Here is a 27,792-nt window from a genome sequence, read left to right as displayed (position 1 = left end):
ACAATTGCATGTTTCTTAATTACAATGACAAGCCACACGAGCTCCAGCAATTGTTCCATTTGCCAGTTTTCTCAGAAGACAGATCACCCCTTCACCCCAAATATAGTCCAACTAACAGTACTGGGACTGTGTGGAAAATTTCAGTGTTAAGAAAGAAAAAAAACACACATGAAAGCAACTCCCACACCACTTCAGCCTGGGCTGGCATCATTCATCATATTCATCATCTGGCTGTGCTTCCTACTGCTCAGAGCTTTTCATGGTGCACACTACCACCAAAGCTATTATCAGTCCTCCCATTTGAGACATCAGCGGTGGAGCGTGTGATTGGTTAAAAGCATGGCCCAGACTTTTGCTGGCCTAATTCTTAATTCAAACAGGCCAGCAACATTTCTCATCAGGCAAATGAACTTACACATGCATTTAGTTAGAGATGTTGTTGTCAGAATTTCCTGTCTCAATTAGTGGCAATTACTATGTTTTATAATATGTTGATCTGATTCGTCGGAAGGTGTGGATTCATTTTTATAACAGCTGCTCTGACTGAAGCTCCAGGTACAGTTCAAATCTTTAATCTAAATTTGAAAACAATTATATTTTCTATAGTAACAGCTCTCACAGGAACTTGAATGGCAGACGCTGCAAATCATCTAAGACTAATAATAAACAAATGAAAAAAGTGTTATCAAAAAAACTTTTATTAATTGTGAAACACACAAGAACAAGAACAACATAAAAACAACCTAGACAAGAATGGAATCAACATAAACGTGGCAAGGATAGGCCAATAAGCACAACGCTACTTACAACAGACGCTAGACAAAGAGAGCTACACAAACGTGTCTTAAATATTTGTGCTCATTGTGCATAAGTGTGGTTCAGGTGTTTGTGATCATGTGACCGATGTGAACGTCAGTGCTATCGGTGCTAACGTGACAATATGATTTCGATTTCTGTAATGGGATGTTTATTTCTAGTGTTGTGTATTTCCAGTGCCAATGCTTTGAGGTGGACACTGAGTTTTCTACCATGGGCAGGTTTTCAGTTTCTCTGTGTGTTTTCATCTTATTTATTATCTTGACTGATGGAATGATTGTAATAATAGGAATAGATAACAGGAACTTTTTTTTTTTTGTGGACATTCCACAGCATTAACTGTAACTATAAATGGATAAATAGATCACTAATAAATTTAAAAAAAAAAAAAAAAAAAAAAAAAAGAAATTTGAAAATACAATCGGTAACAGTAACTCTGCTTCATGTCACACCCCATCGTTGATTATTTTCCTATTATTTCTGTTACAGTATTCATAACTGAAACCATTAAATATTCTGGAGTCTGTAGGTTGCCATGTAAAATAAAATCCATTTATTTGCCTGGATTTTGTTAAAAAGTTTTTTACCCCATTTTCCTCCCAATTTGGTCAACTACCCTCTTCTGCATGTATGAGCTCACAGAGGCCCATCATTGGTTAGTGTTGCTTTGATTGACAGGGGAAACAGAGTAAACCATCCCTCCCACCCAGACAGCATGGCCAATTTTGCTCTCTTAGACTCTCGGCCACAGACAGCTGTGGTATTTTCAGGATTTGAACTTGTGATCTCCTGATGATTAGCTGAACACTTTTTTGTTAAATGATTAAAACTCTTAACCACTTCAACTCCTTGGCACCACTGGTTCGTCCAGACTATTATTTACTCTTGGAACTATATATATTTCCTATTAGCTTTATTGTTGTCACTGAAAAATATACTATACAATAACTAAGTAAACAATAACCTTAGAATTTAAGGGGTTAATCCTAATTTGTAATATTTTATTAAGACATATAACAAGGCATCCCTTTGTATTTATTGAGATTGTGCAATTTTAATGTCAAGAATTAGTGTGGAAAGAAACGTGAGCTGGATTTTAATCACGACCATTTTCTGAGTTATCTGCCCACTGAGATACAAAGAGGTACAAAAGCCATTCGGAAAGCTTTTAGAATTCTTTCAATGGATTCAACAGATTGTAGTTAATGGTGAGGTCAGAAAGAGCTACAAGAGTGTTTTCAGCATTTGTTTTTTAATCTAAGAATGAATTTAAAATTACATAAAAGAAATTCACATAAAGCCATGGGACTGTGCAATAAAATCCACATTCATTTATTGACTGCATTAAAAAAAAAAAGAAAATGGTGGCAAATTTGCATAGAACTACAACTACAAACACCTGCTTTTATTTCCATTAATACTATTAGTCCAGACCATGTTCATTTTGCAAATAGCAATAATGCATGCATACACTATTATTCATTAGCAAAGCTCTGTTAAATTCTTGATTCTGATTGGTCAGAAGGTATTGATTAATTTTCTACAGCACATTTCTACATTTTAACAGCACAGCTCTGACGATAATTCAGGCTGCAAGGTTTATATTAACATGCTCATTCTAGTACTTGTGTGGACACGCACATAAAAGCTTGTTATTTATTCATGATCTCTGTGTTAACAGTTGTAACTTTTTATACGACTTCAGCCGAAATTCACATCGCTTGCTCGGTATTCCTATGCATGAAATTATGTTGCTTCATCTGTATATTGGGCCATATTTCAAGTTAAGCTATGCACATAGAGGTAGTGAGAAGTTAGTTCTGAAATTCTGTACATCAGTATTCAGAATTGAGACGTAATTACAGACTTGTGTGCTATTCAGAAGTTATGCAAGAGTTATACATATAGAGTGCTGAAAACAGAGGCATGTCCCCATTATGTGCGATTCTGAGCTTGGACTTCAATAGATTCTTCGATTGCGGAGCAGTATTCCAGAAGTGCAACTGTTTGACAGGTTTTTTATGATTTAACCACAATATGACACTCTAAAAATTAATGTTTTGGGCCGTAATTACACTAAAAATATAGAATACCATTTGAGGTCTGTATTATTAGTAATATTTTATTGTATTTATTGATTTATTTATCTTTTTTTTATTTTTAAATTGTCCCTTGTGTTACATTGAATTACATTTAACAGAAAACAAAGGAAATCTGGCATGAACTACACACTGGTAATTTGCATAATGAATTAGTAGCCCAGAAAATCTACTTGAGTACATAACTTGAGTTAACTTGAGTATGTAACCCATCTCTGAATACCTGTAACTTTTCCTGCAAAAATAATGACCTAACTTTTGAACTTTTGGTCACGGACTCTGAATACGGCTCTCTCCAGCAACATAACATACTGTATATTTTGGTCTAATTCCAGTCTCTCCAGCTAAAAAACAAAACACCAGGAATGGCCACTGCATACACATTAATGCATGCTGTTAGGTAGCTAGAGACAGAGCTCTGCTTCTGGTCATTCATTAATGAGATGTTTATCTATGGCTGTGCATTGCTGCTAAAAAGGGTTCAGATATCACAAAAACTGCTGAAGAGTCATGCCTCAGAGACAGAAAGGGGATTTTGGCCTTTTCTGATTCCTTTTTGTTAGCTTTGCTATCATTTGCGGTTGGCACTTGTGCCCTCCGTCCTCCATTTATTATTGATATGGCTTCCTGTCCAAAGCATCATATGAGAGAAAAACTAATAAAAAATGGTATAAAAGAAAGCCTGCTGCTATGTGAAAAGGTGAGAAAAAAATAAAAGCAAACACCCACACAGTGAATCCGAAGCCATCTGTGTGAGCTGGAGAACAATGCAGACAAGAGAGTGATGGATTTCAGAGGACGCACACATATACACTTTCACATACACAGTGAACTAATAGGCATGTGGCACAGCACTAAATTATGGCATGCTTATAATGTGCAGCATGATTTGGCCTGTTTTGCTAATAACAAACACTTTCACAAATGATGCAATGACGGTGCTATCGCTGATTGACGAGGGGTGAAATATGGCACATCAGACTATTTCATTTGTGGCATAATACATAGATAGTTGAAATTAAAAGGAGCCATCTGCAGGCCCCGTGATGGCATCCCAGTGCCGCCATGTCAAATCAATGCAAGCTGGCAAATACCATCAAATCCAAATTGCAAGGGAAATATTTCACAGTGAGTGTCATCCATTTCCCTCAATGATCTGTTCTCGCCCATCAGTGATGAGGAATTATGATTGCAATGCTGCCTCTCTTGGAAGTTTCTTCCTAAGATTGATATCAAGTCTGATGATATGCTGAATTCATCAAACTAAAGTGGCAGTTTGATGTTTCTGTATTATAGCTTGCAGCATGGAATTCTTGAATTTAAAACCTTTAAATGAGCCCAAAAGCACTTCAGCTGCATTGTAGATGTAAAAATTTAGATTGAAAATATAACACTTGTTACCCAAGTAACAAGTAAAGCCAAATGCATACATATTATGTTGCACATTCTCGTTGTCATGCATATAGCTGACATTTCCATAACACATAAGAACATAAACAGACAATAAGAGACTGTGTAAAAATAATAAAGTGTGTTATAATCTTATAACAACTTCCCATTCCACTTCCGTATTATTTATTCAGTTCTAAGCTGTTATCTTCTGAAAATCAGATCGGGAAGGAAATCTGGCTTATGGGTCGTACCACAGAGCTCACTTGAATTGCACACGCAAATGGGCTTATTCTTTTAATGCAATACTTTAGCGTTAATGAGCAGCACTTCTGTTTCGTCTCTCAGCTGCACCATATTCAGACAGAGGCTCCTCTGAATGATTCCAAAAAGTCCTGTTCAGCATGATTATTATTCTGTTCACAGCTGCAAATGGGAACTCAATGCTCACAACTCAGTGTCAGTGTGCTCGCCGAGCCGGTCTAATAGTATTATTGCGCTTGTAGCATTTGCATTATTGCTAAATTAGACTGTATGATGCACAATGCATTTAAAATAAATGGGTTTAGTCTTAGCAACAGGTAGATATATACTGACGATCAATGCACAACTGTGAATTCAGGTGGCTGCTGAGTGGCAGGTCAGTAATATCACTTCTGCCCTGAGAAGCAAATCACTTTACAAGACAGCCTTAATTAAGCTTTTTAATTTATTTTTCGATCTGATGCAGATTTAACATGACTTGAACTGTCTACAGTAAAGGCATGTTTCAGACAGTAAATGCTTAAATGTGCAGCACTTACAGCAATGTCATTAGACACCTCTGTATGTGCCAGACATAACAACATTACTGGGTTATGATTACAGGAGGGATATAATTATAGAAAATTGTTGTTCAGTGACTTGCATCTGTGTAAAGTGATGTGTCTTGTTTGCTGGCCACTTACAGTCCACCTGCAATCTGGATTTGATTTAACAATCACTATGATTATACATACATACACACACACACACACACATATATATATATATATATATATATATAATAGAACAAGGTGTAAAATTATAATATACTCAGTGGCATGTAAATAATATTACTATAATTAACAAATTTTTTTGCCCAGAAAATAAGTAAGTAAGCAAATAAATAAATAAATTTTGCTTTAAATGTGTTTAAGAATGTGTATAAATGTGGAAATCCCAGATCCAATCTGAATAAAATAAAATAAACACACTGACACTGACTATGATAAACAATCCGTAAACCTACTCTACCTACTATAACAATTAATTCAGTAATAAACAATGGAAGTTTAAACAATCAATCAAACAGAAAAACAAGCAAAGTAAAAAATAAGTAATTAACCAACGAACCAACCAACTAATTATACCCAATTCAAATAAACCCAAAATTGGGTTTCCCAAAATTGCCCTCAGGATACAGTTATGAGAAAAAAGAGTTGACTCACTTTCAAGGAAACAGTTCATAGTAAGAGTGAAGTTATCCACAGCAAACGCCACTTCAGACCCAGAAGAAATCTCTGCTGTGAACTGGAGGTAGAACCTACACAGAATAGAAGAACCAGGGAGTTAATCCAGTTCCTTAATTGTTTCTACATTAAACACTTTCTTTCATGGCTTTAGGAATCACATCGGTCAATATCAAACAACGGAAGAGATCAATCCAATATCAGACTACTACTAACCAGTGCTGCTCTGATTACAAAGGCTTAATAAAAAAACGTTTTGAGCCAACAGCGTACCACTATGTTCAGAGCCTAACTGTTATTATTTGATTGCATGCAAGATTTAAGAACACTTGAGAGGCAGCAAGCTCTCAGACAGATTCTGATCTGGCCGTTCTTCAAAAATATTAGACGTAAGAGGTTTAGAAGGGCTGAAAATGCTTAAAAATGATTATTTTGTCTGCAGCACCTGTGGTTATAAATCAGAATTTTATACAACCTTGAAAATTCCCATTGCTCTAATTTGAGCATGAAATTATTATCTAACCTGGCTGGAAGCTCATCTGGGGGGCTTCTCGTGTCATATGTTAAAGGGCAACATCACCCTGTGAAGCTTCATTGTAGAATATTAAAAAAGACGATAGAGAATTCACAAAAAAAGCAAAAGTGGAAAGAAGAAAAATGAGGCCAAAGTACAAGAAAAAGGCCAAAACTGAAATCTTAATCATTCTCTGAGGACAGGCATTATCAAAACACGAACATTCGAAGGAACCCAATCAAGCACACGGAGATGAATCAGCCCACTGTTTTCCTCTCTGCTCTACTGTCTTGCAAGTCAAGTGCAATTGCTAATTGGAGTGAAAGTGTGGTTGAATGCGAATGCTCTGTACATTGATTTCTTTTCTTCACTCTCCCTCTTTGCTGAAGGAGCAAATGATATGGTGGAGCGAGACCAAAGAACAGGCCTGATCTCAGTGGGATTCATTAAGATTTTAGGGTGAATATGGGGTTTAGCACAAAACTGAATGCAAATTACACAACTATGCATTCTGAAAAGCTGGTACACAGCAAACTATTGAGGCATTTATGCAGCATAGAGTTTTCTTATTGCACCTGTTTTAGTGCAGAGAGAGCTAGGACCCTCGTGTTGTATATGAGATAATTGGTATAATGTTGGAAGTCAGAATACACACTACGTAGTAGGCGTGTATCACAGTGACACTATATGTATCTGTATTTGATTAGTGCTCCAAAAGTCTGTAGCTGTTTATGGATTTAAACCTGTCGTGGGTGTGGCCTGAACAAGAAAGTTTTTTTTTTTTTTAATTAAATAAATATCCTACCACTTTATTCCCAGGCAACAATAGAAAACACTAGAAAACAAACCAGAACTGTCAGCATGGTGTGTGAATTCTGCCTCTGACAGTTCCTCAACCTCAGCTACATCACTCAAGTTCATGATCTCCACTGTCAATGTGTGAAGGACTGTTTTTTTTTCTCATTTGCACACTATTCTTCTTCTTATTATTGCTTGCAAAATATTCTAACAAATTTAACTGCTTCTATAAACAAAGTTACAGCCCAATATATACCACCATGACCCTGACCAGGAAGTTATTAAGAATGATTAAACCAATGCTGGTCGATTTGTATCCATATAATACACACTATTTGTTCTATTTGAACAGATATTTGTATCGGTTACATGTCTACTACCTAGATACTTACGAGTCGACTAATCCAAACAGTGGGAAAGTGACAAGTTGCCATCCCTTGTCCATTTTGGTCTCACTGCTGGAGTTCCATAAACTTCTTTGGCCCTCGGGTCCCGTACTGTTTTCGATGATCCGGAGAGAAAGAAGACCAGTTGGGCTTCCACATACCTGGAACCGTACCTGCAGATCACATCACACACAGTGCTGCATATAATATGTGATATAAAGTATTTACATTTCAGACACAGGGCAACCACTTGGATTGTTTCATTGTTTATGGAAGTGTCACTGGCTAGTACACAGTGAAAACCTTGTAATGCACCACCCATGCATCCCACAAACATGCATGTGGATTGGCAATGCTAAATTGATGAGTGTGTGAATGTGTGTGATGCCCTGTGATAGACTGGCTTCCCGTCCAGGAGGTATTCCTACTTTGCATCCAGTGTTCCTGGGATAGGATCCAGATCCACCACCCCCCTGACCAGGAAAATGTGTGTACTGAAGAGGAATGAATGAATGAATATTTCATCTTGCATGCTTCATACTTGCTACGTTGCATTCTTTTTTTGTATATTATAACTAGGTTGGACAAGCCACATTACGACCCTGTCAATTACACTCTTTCATCTCTTTTGTTCTACAACACAGAACCTACAGAGCCTAACTATGGTCAAACCAGAGAACACTTTAATGTGATGGACATAATCGTTTTTCCTACACATTTGTAAGAGTGTAGAATCAAACATCTATCTTTGGACTCATTCTAGTGTGTGGTTTCTATAGCGGCACACCTGAGAGCCTCTTCATGTTTGACTCAGAGTTAGCAGCCGACATCCTTTTTTACTACAACTTCAGTTTTACAACTACAGCCTTCTATATTTGTATATTTGGGCTCCCTGCTAGCCTTGCAGTCTGTTTACTCCTTACAACCCTAGCATAGTTTTGAGAATTGTTTTTCACTTCCGCTCTTGCTAGGCTTCTAATATTGAATCGCTATGCCACATCTTATATATACATACTGACTCGATAATGTAGAAGTCATAAAATAAAAACTCCTAACACAGTTTGCATGTGTGTGTGTGTATGTTATATATATATATATATATATATATATATATATATATATATATATATATATATATATATATATATATATATGCACACACACACTATTTTTTTAGGATATTATATTTGTTTTTAGTACAAACTTTGTTAAAGATTTTTATTTTATGACTTCTATATTATCAAGTCAGTACAAAAACATTCCAAACATTAGTCTTTCAGCATAAAATTCTGTATTTTGGAAATATCAAATAATTGTAATAAATGATGCATGAGTAGCATCATTGAGGTGATTTTTTTTTCCTGGTTCTTGTGGTTAGGTAGAGAGAAAGAGCAGACATTTTCTTTTGTTTTCCCAGCAGAAAAATGATACATTTGGTTACTGATTGCAATGTTTTATTATTATTATTATTATTATTATTATTATTATTATTAACTATCAGTTATTTTCCACACATACAAGCCTAATGTTTAAACTAGGTTTATTACAAAATGTAGAAATGTGCCTCAGTACAATCCTTTCCTAACTATTGATTTCACCCAGCAAGGTAATGCAGTGTGACATCAAGTCCACATTCTCTGTTACTGCTCCTCCAACAGCATTTGAGGTGGCTCACTGTGGAGGGCGACACAGCCAGCTGTTAGAGCAAGTGAGGTTTTTTCAGCTCTGGTGCTCAGACAGGGAGTACGAGACAAGGAGAGCGAGACAGAAGTTCTCATCTAGAGTTCTTACTCATCTCTGGGACTGGAGCCAAGCTGCTGTCATGCCCTGCTGTGCTTGTACAGTGCTCTCAGTTCCATATGTACAACAAAGAGCCCTCGCCTCCCATCTATCTGGAGCTGTCAATCATAAACTCTGGCCAGATGAGTCCTCCACCTCCATCTGTGTCTATTTCTACTTGATCCCATTTACTTCTTTACTTTCTTTCTCTTTTGACTTTTTTGCCTTTGCATTTCTTGCTTCCATTTTGGACTTACACTTGCCTCTATGTCTGTCTCTCTCACTTTTTTCTTCCTGTCTGTATCTGCTACCCTTTTGCCTCATTAAGTCTTTTGTAGTGAAGGACTTGAGTATTTTGCATTCAGAATAGTATAAAAATTCTGCCAGTCAAAGCTCTTGAAGAAGGCAGGGAATGGAGATTGGCTTTAGTAGTTCTTTGTGTGTTTGTACTATCCAGAAAATTGCATGATGGGTAAACTTTACAAATGCATTATCATATATGGATGATCTGCCTAGGTACAGTGTACTAGTCACCATATATCATAACCTTTGAATTACAAGGTTCTACCTGAAAATTTAGTGATTTTAAGATAGAACCACAAACTCAGTTTAAGCCGTATACAATGTTTGAGGGTTATATTTTTAAACATTTATTTTGATGTAAAAATTTGATTTTAATAAAAATTTAATTAAACATAATCTTATTTGTTTGTTTGTTTTGTCATTACCATTGTATTGTCTTAACATGTTAATTTGCCATTTTAATGCACATTGAAATTGCATCTATTTGCATTAGTGTGTAATGATAATCTCTACCCTGGATCAAATATCCGCATTATTCATTGTAGCACTTAAGGATCATTTTTCATTTAATTAATAAAAAAAATGGATATAACCTTGGACAGTGATTTATAGAACATGCAAAATATTTTGCTATACCTTAAAGTAAAGTGGAGGAATTACCATAAAACAGAATTAAAAGCAATCATCGCATTATATCATGAGGAGATTCAATTAATCAACTAGTCTCGATTTAGCCATGACATTTTATCAGGAAGGAAGTTGGCATATTAATCACACACCCCTCTTGTCTTTGCTGATCAAACCCTCCTCGTATGCATCTGAAACTCTTATCAGTATGCAGTGCCTCGCTAATGGCCGCATCTTTTGTTGCCTGTGTACTCAAATGAGAGTGGAATACATTTGCTAGAAATATGAAAGAGGGCCTGATGAAAAATGCTCTTAACATAATTTCCTCTGAGATCCAAATAGAGCTGGCCGCGCAGATGCACTGCGGGCTCACTCGGCTTCGCGGACGGAATGCAGAATTTCTGCTCTCTTACCATGCATGGGGCGTTGCGCAGAGGGTAGAGGAACAGTGGACTCCGCACAACTACTGACCCCCGATGGCCTTTAGATTGACTTTCCAGAGCCAGAACAGAACCTGTCAGGAAACGAGAAAGCCAGACGTAAAACTTATCTGATGCAATGAAAAACAGGAAATGGATGATGGGCAACAGAGAAAATTGCAACAATTGTTTAAAACACTTATAAAGGTGTCCAAAAACTACATATCTCATTGATGCCTGTTCTGAACGACATTACAGCAACATCTGTGGTGGCATAGTAATAATGAAATTCAGTTCAAGTCAACAACATAACTCTTACAGATTGCTTAAAAATAACTTTGGCGATCTTCCAGATAAGTATAACATTCTTTCCAAAAAAAAAAAAAAAGAAAGAAAAAAGCTTCTAAATAAAATATGTATATATGTAAATTTGGAGCATTAAAGTTGCACAAATGTGACATTGGGTTTCAGTGATCGCCACTTTAAAGTATTATTTTCATAATGGGCCTTGTTTTAAATGCTGTACCTTCCTGTCATTATTATACATAATACACAAAATAAACTGGATAAAAAAAAAAAACACTAGAGCATAAAAGTGTGAGTAGAGAAAGGTACGCTTCATTATTTCAACTAATAGTACTCGTGGGTGACATGGATTTCTCCACTGTTAACAAGTCTAGTCATTCTTCTTACTTATTTGTATGCATGAAATAAAATATATTTCAAACAGGAAGGAAGCTATTGAAGATAAAACTATTTCAGACCCTGTTTGGATCAATTCCAAAGTCTAATCAGTTCATCGGCTGGTTACAATGATAATTCCGTACAAATCCTACAAACATTCAACCACTCCTTTTTGAGATATCGCATTAACAATGGACTTGAGAGCGTTTAGGAGTCATTGATATCCAATAACATTCTCTAAGCCAGGAATAAAACACTTTGGGCATGCTGTTATAGGAAAAGGAGAGGATGGTGTAAGATGGCCTGATGTGAAGTAGAGTTAATATTATGGAATACAATATTACCTTTAACAGCATGTTTAAAGTGTCTTATTCCTCTTATACCACTGCAATTTGCCAACAGTTCTGATGCAATGAAATGCCTATCAGGAAAGTTACTCTCTCACCCACACCTCTCTTTTTTCCTCTCTCTTGAAGTTAATAAGACGAAAAAAGCTCGTCAATGTTACCAAGAAACCAGAAAGCTTCTGTCCTGGAGACGACCGTGGCAGAAACCTTACTGACTGTTACAAAGCACTGACACTGGAAACTCCTTATCATACAGCCACAAATTTAATGAATTTTGATTGTAAACATTTCTGAGAGCTTAGATATGAAATTACAATCACGTTTTTTAAATGTATTTAGTAAAATGTATTTTTACTAGATGTATTTAGTCTCCCACACACACTAGACAGACTATCATCTTATATAAAAAAAAACAAAAATAAACAACAAAATAAAATATACTACATATCCTAAACACATTTTTTTATTTATATTTTAATCTTTTATATTTTAATAGTTAATTTATTCTACATATTTTAGTAAAATACTCACAGGAGTTTAACCCATAGCCACACAGTTTATGAGCCTGCCTAACTTGTAGCTTTTTCGTTAAATTTAAATTTGTTTAATTTAAAAAAAAAAAAAAAAAACTCTGAGGACTGGGGCTGAGAATGCTGGTTTCTTGTTTACTGATATATTTTTGATGAATCGTCACTTCAGTTTAGTGACTTAGTGACCATGCAGTAACATGTTTTAACACAACTCATACATAAATACAGGTGCATGGATGTAATACTATACCTTCACAATGTGAAGAGTGGAAAGTCAAAAACAAGCTATGCGTTTTATCTTTTTACTAATTTTTGACATTTTACCTCAGTAACCTGAATGAATAAAGAGTAGTGCTGGTGATATGACGTCCAGTTTTAATGCCGATTTCAAAGCTATATTGCAAAAACTGAAAGCATCCACTTGTGAACATATTATGCCAAAAACACTCATTGTAATACCTTGAGATAAAGGGAAAAGTTGGAGACAAAATTATGATCACTATATATTGGAATTACAATGATAAATGCGTATAACTTCAATGTTGCCAGAAACCTACCTGAGGATGGACAGCTGTTTCTAAGTCTTTTGGGCAGAGAAAGATGGACTCCTTTGTACAAACTTTTACTTGACACCATCTGCCACCCACAGTCATCCTCTTCAAAAGAGCAGTAGCTTCCGTTAAGGAACTGACCTGCAGGGAGAGGAATGCAGAGACACACAGAGAGACAGGTGAAAAGGACAAGATGAGAAAAGAGGAGAAAACAAAGTGATTCAGGAAACAAGCACAACCTAAATAAAAAAAAGCTGCTTGTTCCTGAGGCACAGGAGCCTGTGCGCTTTGATGAGAGTGTTTTGGACACTTTTTGAAGAAGTGCAGAACTCTGAGACAACAAAGACGGCATGCGGATGAAGATTATTTATTGGCGTTGGTAAAGCAAGAAGGATGAAATGAGGAAAAAAAGAAAGCCCTATTAGTAACCATCCTCTCCATCAGGAAATCCTTGTGGATTTGGGTAATACTGTTAGGATTGATATGTGCTTCATTAAAAAGAAGAAAAAAAAAATAAACAAATAGGGGAGAGAAAAAAAATTGTTTTTTTTTTTCTTTGCAGTCTTTAACTAATATTTCTGCAATCGATTGTCTGGCTGCTTAAATATTGCATGTATACATGTGAGCCTTGATTACTACACCTTCACTTTCACTACACCTTCACCTTCATTCATTCATCAAAGTGATGAAAACAATCCCATAATATGTTAATGTGAACATATCCCATTTTATTAATCTGAATCAAACTCATTAGAACGTGGAAAAATAGGCGTAAACTAATTTAATATATATATATATATATATATATATATATTTTTTTTTTATTATTATGATCAATATGTAAGCTGGAGAGCCTTGAAATCTTTTAAGCCTACTAGAATTTTGCCCTCTAATGTATCTGAAGGAAGCTGATTACTTCTGGTGCACATCAATGATCAGCGAGGCAGGATTCAAGAGCATCCAATCAACCACTGAGGTGAGACGAGGCAGAACGAAGGTGACTACCATTAACTGAGAGAGTGTAAACATATCGACCAGCTCAGTGTCATCCTTCAGCAGAGAGAAACCAGAAAAAAAGGAAGGGGAAGGAGTAGATCCCTTCAGGAAGCTGAAATATGACAGGATGAATCTGTTTATTTTCCTCTGACTCTTATATTTTTCATAATTCTTTTCATAGTAGGACTTAATCTTGACAGTTATTAAGAATACAGTAGGGCCAGAAGTCTGGGTCCATGAACTTTTTTTTCCCTCTGACTTTTATATTCTTCATAATTCTTTTAGTAGTAGGACTGAATCCTGACAATTATAAAGAATAGAGAAGGAACAAATGTCTGTGTCCATTAACCTTTTTTTGTTTTTGTTTTTTTCTTTTCATAATTCATATGCAGCTGCTCAGGAAAACCCATTAGATGTATGTCACTGTGGCTGAATTCTGCTGTGCTGTAACATACTCTCTCTACTTTCTCTACTTTAATATATTTTGCCTAAACAATGGGTTTTCATGCTGGTTTCTAACCAGTTTCTATGCTAATCCTTCTAACCTGTTTCATGCTAGTTTCTAACTAGTTTCTATGCTGTCTACCTGCAAAGATCACATCATGTAAGGAGCCATTTTAACAAATACAGCAATAAAAAAAAAAAGTCAGTCTGCCTAAAGATTTGCCAGCCAAGTGAACTTTTCTCATGCAATGAATGTCAGGATTTGATCAAGCTGTCAAAATGTCAAAACGCAATGCATCTGCACTGTCATATCATCATCAAAACAAAGAAGAGCACTCTGTACAGGTGACAATGGACATAAAAAAACCAAAAAAGTTTAAATGACCCTTATTCATGATTTAGATTCATCCAAGAAAAAGAAACAGATTTCAGTTAAGGAAAGTTTTCAGAATTAAATATAATAGAACATGAAAGGTTTTCCAAGCTGCTACATGTACTGTAAGTATATTAACTGTGATAATAGCGTGTGAAACTTAACACACTAAATATCATGTTGGTACAACACACGTAGTATGGGTGATAATATGCTTTAGGTTGGGATCAGATTAGAGCAAAGCTTCTGTAGATAAAATTCATAACTCCCATGACACCCATGACATAAAAACAAAGGAATCAACATCATTTTGCAGCACAATACAAGAGCCTTATAAATATCAAACACTGTCAACACTGACATTTTATTTTGTGCAAGGCCAAAGCATTATATATTGTTGCTGGAAAAAATTCAGCTTTGAAAAAATAAAATATGAAACTCTGACGCACTGAGATGAGAATCAGAAGTGACTGTTAGCCAATGTAAGAGCCAATGTTAGAGCAAACAAGAGTTTATGAGAAAATGGTCTTTTCTGGCAGACGTAATACAAATAAGTTAGCAGAAGCTGCTGTAAAGGTTTGTAGATGTCAATGAAATTATTTTTTTTTATTTCCAGTAATTCATTGAACGTGTCTGTGTAGCAAGTACAATATATACTAAAAGCTTGTAAGCCTTCTGTTTTTAAATATAATGACTCAGGGGAAAATGTGTCAATGATTGAGTCAAAGTCGGTCAATACACAATGTAAAAATTCAAATAAGTAAAAAAAAATATATCCAAACAACCAGTAATACCTGGACGTATTATGGTTGTGTTTTTTGTCTCATAAAAACACCTACAAGTGTTCTGAATGCTGCAGGTTGCTGTATTGTGCATGACATGACTGATAGATTTGACAGAAAGATGGTGCAGAATAGAACAGAGATCTACAGAGAAAATGGCATGCATATAGGCAGTCACTGTGCCATGATCTGGCTGTAGTAAATCTATCACAGACACAGAAATGGAGAAGATGTGAGACTGAGAGGAAATGCTGTGAAAATTGCAAAATTTGGAATGGCATCGAAGACAAAAAGGCTTTCAAAATGAAGAAAAAAAAACAAAAAAAAAAACAAGGTTCTTAAATATAGTCCACATAGATTACTACTACTGTGACATTTTTAGAACACTTTACAATATAGTTCCTTCATTAATGCTTAAATAATTACTAACTTAGTAAGTAATCAAGTGTTACCATAGTAGTTCCTCAGTAATTACTAATCACTGTAATAAACTACTATGTTGACTAAAGTGTGTAGTTACTAGTGATTTAATAGTAAGGGTAAGAACATTATTATTACATTTTTATAACTTTCCTTATGGGCGAACAATGAATAATAGTAACATTATTTCATCATCAGTATTTAATGCATTAATGCTTAATGTGATGATAAAGTAAGGACAGTGTATGAAACTGATACATGTAGATAGAACAGTAGTTCAAATTTGGATAACAAGTTGTTACTGTGTTGTAAGCGTGTTAATTTAATATTAGGTAGTATATCATTAGTTAATCACTTTAGTTAACATGGTGAGTAGTAATTAATGAAGAACTACTATGGTACTAAGTACTTAAGCATTAATTAAGGAACATTATTTTACAGTGTTACCAACATTTATCATATATGTTCAAACAATTTACTACATCAACATCATGTCGTAAACATGTCATTAGCTATGTTACCATTAGAGCTAATTGCATATGTTATCTGTCATGGCATGTATAGGACATAATCATATCAGACTTCTGCAGGGATTTAAAAAATGTTTTCTTTCTAGATAGATATATTGAAAATTGTACTATTGCTTGTCACGGGGGAAGAACCCTCAATGTTACATTTTCTGTGCATATAGTATATATTATATTTCACCTGAGAAAGTGACCACGCATTTGAAGCTCATCTAAGTCTCCTTAAGTTCAAAAGATTTCCCTTAAATGTGTTTTAAAGAACAATGCATTTCTACTACATTTTTAAAGAAAGATATTTTAAAAGTGCAAAAGATGTACCTTTGACAAGCAATATTTTCATGCATATTTATAATTTGCCTAAAGATGGGAAAAAATTTTAAAAGAGACAAGAATCCATTATAGACGAGCAGTCAGAAGTAGTATGCTAATTCTTGGCCAAAAGAAGAAGGAAGAGAGTGAGAAAGTGAGATTGAGAGAGAGAGAGAGAGAGTGAGAGCAAGGACATAGAGGGCAGCTATTGTCAGAGGTGAAAAAGGTAATAGATTTCACCCCTGAAAGTGTGAGTGACAATCTGTGCTTCATACAGAGTAGATGCATCTACAACACCTTGTTGTTTATAAGGATGCCCCATGGTGTGTTCATTAGAGATCTCCTGCTCTCTGCCCTCTACTGTCTGTGCTCTCTCTATATGCTATCGCCCCAGCGCATCGCTGTAATACTCACGGCACGGCTCTCCTTCATCGTCCCCTTGAGCACAATCAGGAGTGAAGTCACACAGGCGCTCCAGACTGATCTCGTGACCCTGCCTGCAGTGGTAGCGGCCCTCAAAGGTCACGTTTCGAGATGTCTCTGAATGGTGAGAGGGACAGAAGTACACACACACACACACACACACACACACACACACACACACACACACACACCAACACAAGGGTTTACAGAATGGCATTTGTGGGCTACATCATTAGGATAAATTTGAATTCTCTGATTTGATTTAATTTGAAATAAATAAATAAATATCTGTATTAAACTTTTATTTTATGACTTCTTTATTAGTGGGCCAGTAAAAAGGAAAAACATTTTCCAAAGAAATGAAATGTTACAGAGATTCTTTTATTCAACATAAAGGCTGTCTGATATATGTATATATATATATATATATATATATATATATATATATATATATATATATATATATATATATATGTGTGTGTGTGTGTGTGTGTCTGTGTGTGTGTGTATGAATACTTTAGTTCATTTTTTAAATCACAGATTGTCCTTACCCATCCCTAGTACATTTTCATATGATGTAAGTAGATAATAAAATTAATTGTGTACTTCTACAAAACAAAAAATGTAGATCAATAAATGTAGATGGTTATACATTTATATCTGTTAATTAATAAATACAAAATAAATAAATACAACTAAATACATGGGGGAAAAATCAGTTGAGAACCTCATAACTCAGTATCACTCAATAAGATAAATGAGATATTTAATATGGAAAAAAATGAAAATGAAAAAAGTTATGGAATGTAAAATATTGAAAGACACTATTTTGCTTTTGTAACTGCTAGTAAAGCAGGTGATGAGAAAACAAGTGTAAGAAATGACTGTGTGGAGGCTTTCTCTGACCCTCCAATAGCATCTGAGTCAAAACATAAATCAGACGCCATTGGTAAGAGCCTCTGTATACACGACCATTATCTTAAGCTGAAACACCATTGAAATGGAACATAAAAGCACTTAAAGGCAAAGTCTCTCTTTTCTTTATAGCCACAGATGACAGCAAAGGATACTTGCCAAGTTTTTGCAACTAAGTAATGAAAGACAGAGAGAGAGAGAGAGAGAGAGAGAGAGAGAGAGAGAGAGAGAGAGAGAAGGTGAAACCTTTCCTGTCCTATACACCATATACTACAGAACGAACCGCATTTAGGTGAAGGTGAGACAGACTTTAAAGGTAACACAAGAATAATGTTGCATTAATAATACAACAGTACCAGACAGAGAACCTTTTTACAGGAGGACTTTTTTTTTACCTTTTGAAATTTTTGCATATGGTACGTTAGCCGTGTGATATCAGACACAATAGGAAAACTGTGCACAGTGAACCAGATAGGTAAAGCAAGGTGCCTGGATTTATGTGCTTTGGTGACTGATAGCATCAGTGAGCACAATGAGACAGAGATGGTGCTTTGCATATCTATGCAAATGCTAGCCAGGCGTCTTCAGCTGTAAAAATGAACCGCACTTATACCCAGATTCATCTACCACTAAATGAGAGAAAAGGAGCCCAAAAAAAAAAGAAAAGAAAAACAAGCTCACATATGATTTTTACTTCCCTAAGACTTAAAAAAATGGAGAAGTGATTTTATCATGACACTCTAGTAGACCACAGTGCCCTTGACCCCAGTGATAACAGATTTCATTAGAAGGAGACATAAAAGCTGAACGCCGTGCTGTATTGTGATGCACACACACACACACACACACACACACACACATACACACAGCATCTCTTTTACCATATCTCTCTCTCATCTCTCTAAAACACATTCTCAAACATTATATCTCTGATCATCTTATATAAGAAAGCAATAATCCAAAAACCCTGAGTGAGACTCATCATGTCATGTGTGCGATGTCACATTGCATACCAGTGAATACCTCATAAATAGCTATGTTGTTAGCTTTAGTTATATTTCATTGTTGGAATTTTGACAACGAAATATTTTTCCTAAATTCCTAAATCATAAATTACATCATATTCACTCACTAACAAGATCAGCACTTATCATCCATGTTGTTGTTTTTTTTTCTCTTGCTCAACAATTTGCAACCTGATTAGTGCTATTAGGATAATGTTCCTACTGGGTGAAAAAAATCCTCTAATGGCTTTTTTACGTAAGAAGGAAAAGGACCCCATAAATGACATTATACCACAGTGCTATTGAATGTTTGATTCCGATAATGGTGTTAATTAATTTTCTATTACGGCAACTCTGACAGTAGTTCCAGCTGCAAGACAAATCACAGGTTTATATTAATGTGTTCGTTCTATTTCTATAATAACAACTTACACAGACTTGTGCGGTAATTCCTGCTATGGTGAGGATTTCTGAGAGGAGACATTTCTTTAGGATTTATGGAAGGAGTCCCCAGTGTCAGTGCTTTGTAACAGTCAGAGGTAAAGGTGTAACTTTAGGTTTTCCCACATGCAAAAGTCTTCAGGATGGAAGACTCTTGCTAACATGCCAACCAGCATGTTATTAAGAAAAACAAAGAGAGGCTAGTGATGGAACACCTGTTTATCACTGATATAACATAAGTGATGTTGTTGTTCCTCTTTCGGTTGTTCCTGTTAGGGGTTGCCACAGTGGATCATTGGTCCACGTATTTGATTTGGCACAGTTATTACAACGGATGCCCTTCCTGGTGCAACCCTCCCCAATTTTAACCAGGCTTGGGACCGGCACTGAGAGCACACTGTTGCATGCAACCCCAGTGGCCGGGGTCGGTTCCCTGGCAGGGAATCAAACCTGGGCCGCGGCAGTGAGAGCGCCGTGGCCCAACCACTAGTCCTCCAGGGACTCATATAACATATGTGATGTGCTGTTCTTTTTTTTTAAAACTGAAAAAGGTCTAGCTGGAGCACCTTGCCTAACTTGCTATCTAGATTCGATTGATTATTATCAGTAATAAAGATTATATAAGGTTGGTTTATGAGAGGTGAGGAGGTGGTTTGCTGTTGCTGTAGCTTCGGAGGCAGAAAATCAGGAGAACTTAAAGTTACAGTTAAAATCCGATGTCATATTGTATACGAGTGAATGTATCAAAAATAGCCAAGCTGTTATCTTTAGTTATATTTCAACACTGGAATATTAGCAATGAAATATTTTTAGTATGTTATAAATCCCTTTATATTCACTCGCTAACAAAATTCTGTTATCCACATTGCTTTTTTCTCACTTGCCCCCAACTGAAATGCTGAACCTATTTTTAACATTAAAAGCACTCCGCTGTGGCCATAAAGACTCTGGCAGCAGTGGTTTTTAAAAGTGCTGGCATTCCACCCGTCTTGTGGCCACTTCCCATAAGATTACATGTAAAACCTGCAGTGGTTGAGAAAAGCCAAGTGTGAAAGCATCTTTAGGGTGATCGATGGAACTTTTTTTTTCTGAGAATGTATGTTCTATAGTGTAGGTTTTAAAGCTGACTCTGTGGTGCTAGTCTATGTACGCTACAGAAACGCAGTTTTCAGTATTAAATTTAAAATTCCATCATTTACTACTTAGTCTCTGTTGACATGACATTTCTGATATTTAATCTATAATCTGTTTTTACACACTGCACATAAGGATTAGCTCATATCAAGATCCAGTCTTGCTAAATTAAAGCTATTTGTTGACGAAACCTGATCTAGCCTCTTCACCTAAGCCAAACTAAAGAATGGACCTGTTTTTGAAAAAAAAGATCAAGTCCAGACTGAAATGTGTGCAAGGTGTTCACAGTCTACCATATACAAAGGAAATAATATTAACAAGGAGAGATTTCCTGCTTTATATGTCTGAAATTTTAGCAAGTGACATCCATTAGAGGCCATAAAACATGGACACATTAACAAAGCACTCACTCAGTGTTCTCTGAAATATCAATGGGGCTTTCCAATTTGTGTAAATTTTGGAGCAGGAGAAGCAAGGCTACAGACATCTGCAATGGAGAGAGGTTGAAGATAAATGCCTGTGCATCACAGTCTCCTCTCCCTCAGGACAATTGATCGAATACGAATAGGAATTCAATTAACTGTACCAAGCCATGGTTGATTGGCCAGCAAACAGCCATAGCATCATCACTCTCTGCCAGACTGTTCCACTGGCTCTGGCAAAGGAGAAACAGAAAAAGAAAGAGCTTACTGTGAAGAGATATTGTATCCCATCTTTCAAAGGGTACATGATTTTATTTTGAGAGACAATTTATTTAGCTAAAAATTGCACAACTGAGGGAAACTGATGGAAAACAATATTGGGGTATGTAGTTGTTGAAGGCACTGAAGGTACTTGTTTTGATTAAAACTAGAAATCTGAAAATGTTATTGCCAAAGGCAATGATGTATCACAGAAAAAATGCCTAGGCAACTATGAGCAAAAGGACAGAAAAACACTACAATTTCTACACTTTACTGTCTGCAAGTCAGTCAGTTTCACAACTAAATATTTGTAAAATTTGTATGGTGACCTCAGATTTATGAGGCTCTATCAGTCAGTCATCATCCAAAATTACTGCGTAACATAGATGTAACATCAACGCCTGCAATAATGCCTTCAGCCCACCAGAAGGCAACATCACCTGAATATTGACACTGTACTCAAGCTCACTCACACCTGCACCTCATTTACAGACATTATCCAAGGACTTATGCTTGCCTAGAGACTTTGCGAAGTCTTGACAAATGTATTTCGTAAGTTCTGGGTTGTGTTTTGATTACTGTTTCTTCTGTCTGCCTTTGTTTGCTTTTGCTATTTGAATATCCCTTTTGTTCCTGTTTGCTGTGCTGTGATTGATTATCAACCTGTCTCTTTATCACCCTCCGTGGACTAAGCAGAGGCCCATCAGCTGTAACCAGCAGTTTCAATGCAGAATCAACGACTTGAAATACACTCCCAACAGTGCCAGATAATGGCATCCAAGCTAGAGTGACTCGTTCAACTGTGCTGTGGAACAGTCTTGACCTCTTAATCTTTGCAGGTCAGTATGTCACTGAAAGCACCTAACATGGCTGACAAAGTTCAGAATTCAGAGCATTCCTCCCAAACAAGTGCTGCCATACTGCAAAGACTGAGAAATGTTAGTTTTGGTTATGGGATAAACAGCTTTCCGCAGAAATCTAAATGAAAATGTACAAGCTTTTCAAGATCACAACCTCTCACTGGCGTAGTTCATTCAAGTGGCCATTTGTATTGACAATCATATTTATGCAAATCGTCCTGTTGGAAAAGTTCAGTCGAAATCAACAAATAGCACCTCTGTGGAAGAAGATATGTAAGTGGGCCGGATCAAACAAGGGAGATAGAAAAAGAGCAAAGACATAAAGGACATTGTGTGTATTAGAGAGGAAAGGATCACCTTGAAGCAGACCTCGACACAAAAGGAAACAGCAGCAGGTGACTCAGTTGCGTCTAGCAACCTTAAGGAGAAGAATCTTGCAAGCCTCAGTTCAAGCCTTAATTCCCTGCTCTCCCAACATCCATCTACAAATTCTGGATGGGTACCCACTGGGTTCAGGCAAGATTACTGAGTGTTCTGAGCTTTAGTTCTCCTAGACCTAAGGAATTTGCAATAGGCTTGTTAACAGGTAACACAACTCCTCAGATCAATGCTTATCCATAGTCTCTCCTTGAATTTATTACAGCAGACTAAACAATGTCATGGTCATGCCATGGTTATCTACCGCTACTGGTACCAGCATCTTTAGACCAGTTTTGAGAGGACTTCATTAAAATTGAACTGCATTCACAATGATGCCCAGTCACCCAGGTATTGGATAATGGCTTATGGCCTGATCAATGAAGTACCTCAAAGGTATGGGGAAAAATATTCAACATGTCTGTCCTATGCTCAGATGGTTGCTAAGAAACAAGTTATGTCAAACTGGAAAACTGCAAGTTCCATAAGAGCTATAGGTTTCCTTGGATACATCATCAATTGGATCAATAGAAGGTAAGAGCTGTCAGAGAATGGCCACGTCCCAAGATGCTAAAGGAGTCACAATGTTTCTTGGGGGGTTAGTACTCTAAAAATCCTGAAAATAAACTATGAGGTACTAATGGTGTTTCAACCATTCAAAAACAGGCAAACATTTTTCACACACTCAGATAACACTCCAAAGCAAACCATTGTAGAAGTGGATACCTATGAAAGAGGAACTGGAACTGTAATATCCCAAAGACATGCAAACCCTGGTAAGATGTTGCCTTGTGCCCTCTTTTCTTGTAAGCTAATTCAACACAAAGAAAATGATGTTGGTAGACAGACAACTGTTAGCTATGATGACCACATTGAAGGAATACCACAAAACACAAATGCACAATGCACTTTCTCATCAATTTGAAACTGATAAATTGTTGTTCTTGTAACCATAATTCCTGCTAACTCTGTGCTTGGTACCTGCTGGTCATTGATGGAAGACATTAGACAAGCCAAACAAAATGAAACCCTACCACCAGACTGGCTTCCAGAGAAGACATATGTACTAAGCACTCATAGGACGCAAGTAATCCAGTGGGTCCTCACCCCTTTGTCTTCTAGACTTGCAGGCATCCAAAGACCAATGCCATTGGTGAGAAATGTTTTATGGTGGTCATTAATATGCAGAGATTATAGACATATTGTAACCATAAAATGTTAACCACGAAATGTGTAATCATATCTGATAACATGTAATCCTTAATGTTGTAGATGTATGGAACCGGTATAGTGCACAAGGTGACACGGAGGCCTGAACGTGATCTATATGACCTTACATAGGCATTGGTATCCTGCTAAGTGGGGAGAGCAGGAACAAGCTGTAAATTTAAGTGAGAAAGGCTGCCTTAAACACTAACATAAGCATATATTGGAATGTGGGGTCTTGTGAAAAACTGGATGTGGAAGTTTTTGTTCATGTAAATGTATATAAGAATGGCCCCCTGAAGAGTTGGGGAGCTTTCTCTGCACAGAACCGCTCAACTTTATTTTTTGAAAGAATGAAGTCTATGGCCTCGAACCTCGGCTCTCCGGAGTGATCTTTGATCTTCAGCACTGGCTACAACAAGATTTGGAGAGATTTGTAAATTTCTGTAACGTTCCTGGCCATATACATACTCTAAGGTATATACCTGCTGCTTTGTCAATTCCATAAAGAACATGGTCACACATTGAAACTGACTGTTTTGAGAGGTTTCACCACAATTCTGGTCCTCATTGACCATTTCCTAAAAAGCTTGCTGACTAATTCCATTGCCTAAACTGTCAACTGCAATGGAAACATCTGCAGTTCTATTAAATTCAGTTTTCAAACTGCCTTATCATACATAGATAGGGCAGTCAAACTCACTTCCCATGTGTGGAAAGAATTATGCAATTGGCTGAACATTCAAATCAACCTGTCTTCTGGCTAACACCCCAATCCAGTGGCCAAATAGAAAGACTAATCAAACAGAAAGGAGCCGTGCCCAAGAGTATGTGCAAAATTATTTAAACAAGCACAGGTCTCAGCCCTATTTCAATGTGTTCTGGTGTGCCAGCTTTTGCTATTTCTCTTGTCAGATGAGCCATCTTATGTTTTGGCAGTCTAGATGACTAGATGAGAAGTGAGAGGACTTGAGAGATGGCATATGTTTGAGTCAAAGAACACTCGCATGTGCAGACAGTTTGGTACACTTGAAAATCTTTGCAATGTGAAACCAAGCGAACCAAAGTAAAAAGGAACAATGTCACAAAAAAATCGAACCCTGGTGCAGACTGTAAGCAAACAAACTAGGTGGGAAAACAACTTAAATGTCTGTGTACCAAACCTTACCTGTCTTTGTTTAGCTTTGCTATTTAGGTATTCCCTGTGTATGCTCAGTGAGATTAATAAAAATGTGAGTAAGTAAATAAGTACTATAAATAAATAAATAATGTTGAGACTGGCTGCTAAGAGCTGTTACTAAAGTACAGCAACCTGCAGCGAAAAGCTGCCTTGATTTTACAGAAGAATATGAAGCTGTGGTATGCACAATAACAGCCTTCTATAAACTCTCTGCTTCAAATTTGTCTATGTTCGATAATTCTCTCCTCTGAGCCATTGTAGACTTCTTCAATATTCAATATCATCACGCAGAACCTGAAGTCACAGAGACAGATAAAGGTTGCTTTTTGCAAATGGTTTGCTCTTCACAAAGCAGAATGATGGCTTTGCGAATCATTCGTGGGAGTAGCTTGAGGGAACAAGAAGTGCAAGTGAGCAAGAGAGAAAGATTTGGGGGGAAATTAGAGGCAAAATAATCAGGGATGTTCCTGCATTCTCTGCTAATTAAGACTGCTGCTTTTTTTAGAGTGGAGTGCAATTAGCCTTTGAATCATCCGTAGACTTTTTTCTCACCTCTAGTAACAGCTACATTATGTTGGCATGGGAGTAAATGGTACAATAACTAACTAAATAAATAAATAAACAAAGTTGTGCAAATTAGGGTCTTGAAATGGATGGCTAATCAACAGTGACCAAAGGACACTGTAAGTGCACATGCTGTGACAGCTGTTAAAAGGAAGGGTTGAATTTAATGGTTCTGCCTGTTTATTGGCATGTTTTGTGTTTCTCCAGGCTGTTTTCTTCCAATCACAGAACACAAAACACCCAAGCCAAGTTCTTTCCCATAAGATCTGCTCCTATTGATTTATTTAAAGTACTCTGGGACAATAGGTTTAACAATTATGAGGGTGACATTTTAAATACAGGCAAATAAAAACTATATCACAGACACTTCATGCGCAATTAAATTCACCATGATTTGTTTGTAGGTTTCTTTCCTTACAAGGACCATTTGGCTGCATCATGTGTGTTATGCTGCAAGCAATTTAGTTTCTAGTCTGACTGCAAAAGTGTCAAATAAAAACTGGGCTCTCCAGGCTTTAATCATGGAGAATACAGTGTTTATATTGTCTCAATGAGCAAAATGTTTCGGTAAATATGCATGACGGCTGTGTAGGGAGTTTTGGATTAAGGATTATTTCACTGTGAAATTCAGAAGAGCCAAATATGCTGCTCATAAAGGAAGGACAGTAAACCATGCCATTTCACACCAATGGTTGTAAAGCTCAGGGGCATTTCCAGCCTGAATGTGATACTGGGCACAGACTCAACAATTTAACTAACCAAATGCCTTTATTTATTAATAGACGGGGTTTTTATGGTGACACAATGTTGGTTGTAGTCTAAACACAGAGCCTTGGTTTTAACTAGGGGACCTATACCTAGTCAAGGGGCTTTAGAACATGTTTCTTATATATAGCTATATAAATGTCCCTAAAGTTTTTCATTACTGCTCTCTTCATAGTCCCTTCTGATTAATATTTTTATAGGTTCATCTTTAATGATGCTTCCCCTTCCAGAACTTATCTAGCAAAATATCAAATCCTGCTAGTTACTTAAGCACTATCACATGAGCAAGAGCTAACACATTCGGCCATAGCTAATCACATCCATGCCAATATTTAGTATAAGCGTGCGATTGCGAAATTGCTTTAATACAACAGTTTTTTAAAACAAGGAATTAATATCGAATAAGATTGACATTTCAGACACAATATGGCCAAATGCTTTGTTTATTTTTGCTTTGCTAACAGAAATAGATCCCAAAGAAGCTACAGTCACTTTATAGCTTGTTGACCAACTGGCTAGCTAGCTCATATTGATTTGTACATTAAGTAATTCCAGTAAAATTGGCTTCCCTTCTTCCTTCTCATGTTCATCTGATGAGCTTTCATGTTTTAAGTCAAAAGTTATATGCATGAAAATATATTGTTCACCATGTTTACTGATGATATTGCTGACTCTACTGTATTAACAGTTCCAGTGCAAACTATCACTAGAATTGGGATTTTATGCGGCAAACACCGGCAGGCCATGCACTCTTGGAACGCAGCTTGTCCAGCAAAATTTGTGGACCAGAAATAATTGTTGTATAATAATTCTAATTATATAATTATATACAATAATATTAATTGTTGTAGAAATCCTGTTCTTATCCACCAAATTATTGTATACTAATATTGAGAGATTTTTGGAATCCAATTAAAAAGTGGTAAAGCTATATGGCTGTGTATTATGACTATGTATTACTTGTGCATGCTAATAAATCTGCCTGGTCTTTAAGTCTTTGCTTTAAATGCAAAATAGATGTGATGGTATGGCACCCATTCCGGGTGTGTCCCCAGTCTCCAGGTACACTGGGAGCGAGATGGGATAACACCCGGAATGGGGCTGCCATTCTACTGCAGGGCACATCCAAAATAATTACTTCTGCATGGGGGGAATTGAAGATTTTTTTGTTTTACAAACACTTTTTTTTTCTCCTCGTATTCCAGCAGGCGTCAGTAAATAATCGGGGCTTATTCTCTATAAGCCGGAAAAAAAAAAAGAAAAAAAAAAACCCAATGATTATTCAACAACATTACTCAACCAATCAGGGCAAGGAAGAATCTCTCTATTTGCCTGTCAGTTGTATTGCTGATCAGTTGAAAAACCTCAGGTTTCCTAGCCTAGCCAGTGTATGCACAAGTTTGGGGGCATGACTCTGTACAAGAAAGGGAGGTGCTATATTTGTCTGAATTTTAAGTTTCAAAATAACTAGCTTCAGCTAACCATTGCTAAAATCACAGACTGGACCTTTAAGAACATCATTAAGAAGCTCTATCCATTTTGGGTCATGGTAATTCTGCAGTGGGGTAAAACTGGCTCATTCACAGCTTCACAAGGTGGTTCCCTGTGCAACATTCA

General features: G+C 36.6%; 1 protein-coding gene across 2 annotated transcripts in view; it reads right to left on the bottom strand.

The window, feature by feature from the left end:
• The window catches only part of alk (ALK receptor tyrosine kinase), a 392,553-nt gene that overhangs the window by 35,698 nt on the left and 329,063 nt on the right, over window positions 1-27,792 (bottom strand). For both annotated transcript variants that reach the window (XM_034308266.2, XM_034308267.2), the window contains exons 6-10: window positions 16,998-17,123; window positions 12,739-12,873; window positions 10,615-10,715; window positions 7,499-7,665; window positions 5,774-5,868 (exon numbers count right to left, since the gene is read on the bottom strand). In XM_034308266.2, coding sequence (XP_034164157.2) covers window positions 5,774-5,868; window positions 7,499-7,665; window positions 10,615-10,715; window positions 12,739-12,873; window positions 16,998-17,123 — 624 coding nt within the window. The remainder of the gene's footprint in view (window positions 1-5,773; window positions 5,869-7,498; window positions 7,666-10,614; window positions 10,716-12,738; window positions 12,874-16,997; window positions 17,124-27,792) is intronic.

This window comes from Pangasianodon hypophthalmus, chromosome 10, assembly GCF_027358585.1.
Source record: "Pangasianodon hypophthalmus isolate fPanHyp1 chromosome 10, fPanHyp1.pri, whole genome shotgun sequence".
Lineage (NCBI taxonomy): Eukaryota > Metazoa > Chordata > Actinopteri > Siluriformes > Pangasiidae > Pangasianodon > Pangasianodon hypophthalmus.
This window is presented reverse-complemented; position numbering and strand designations above follow the sequence as displayed.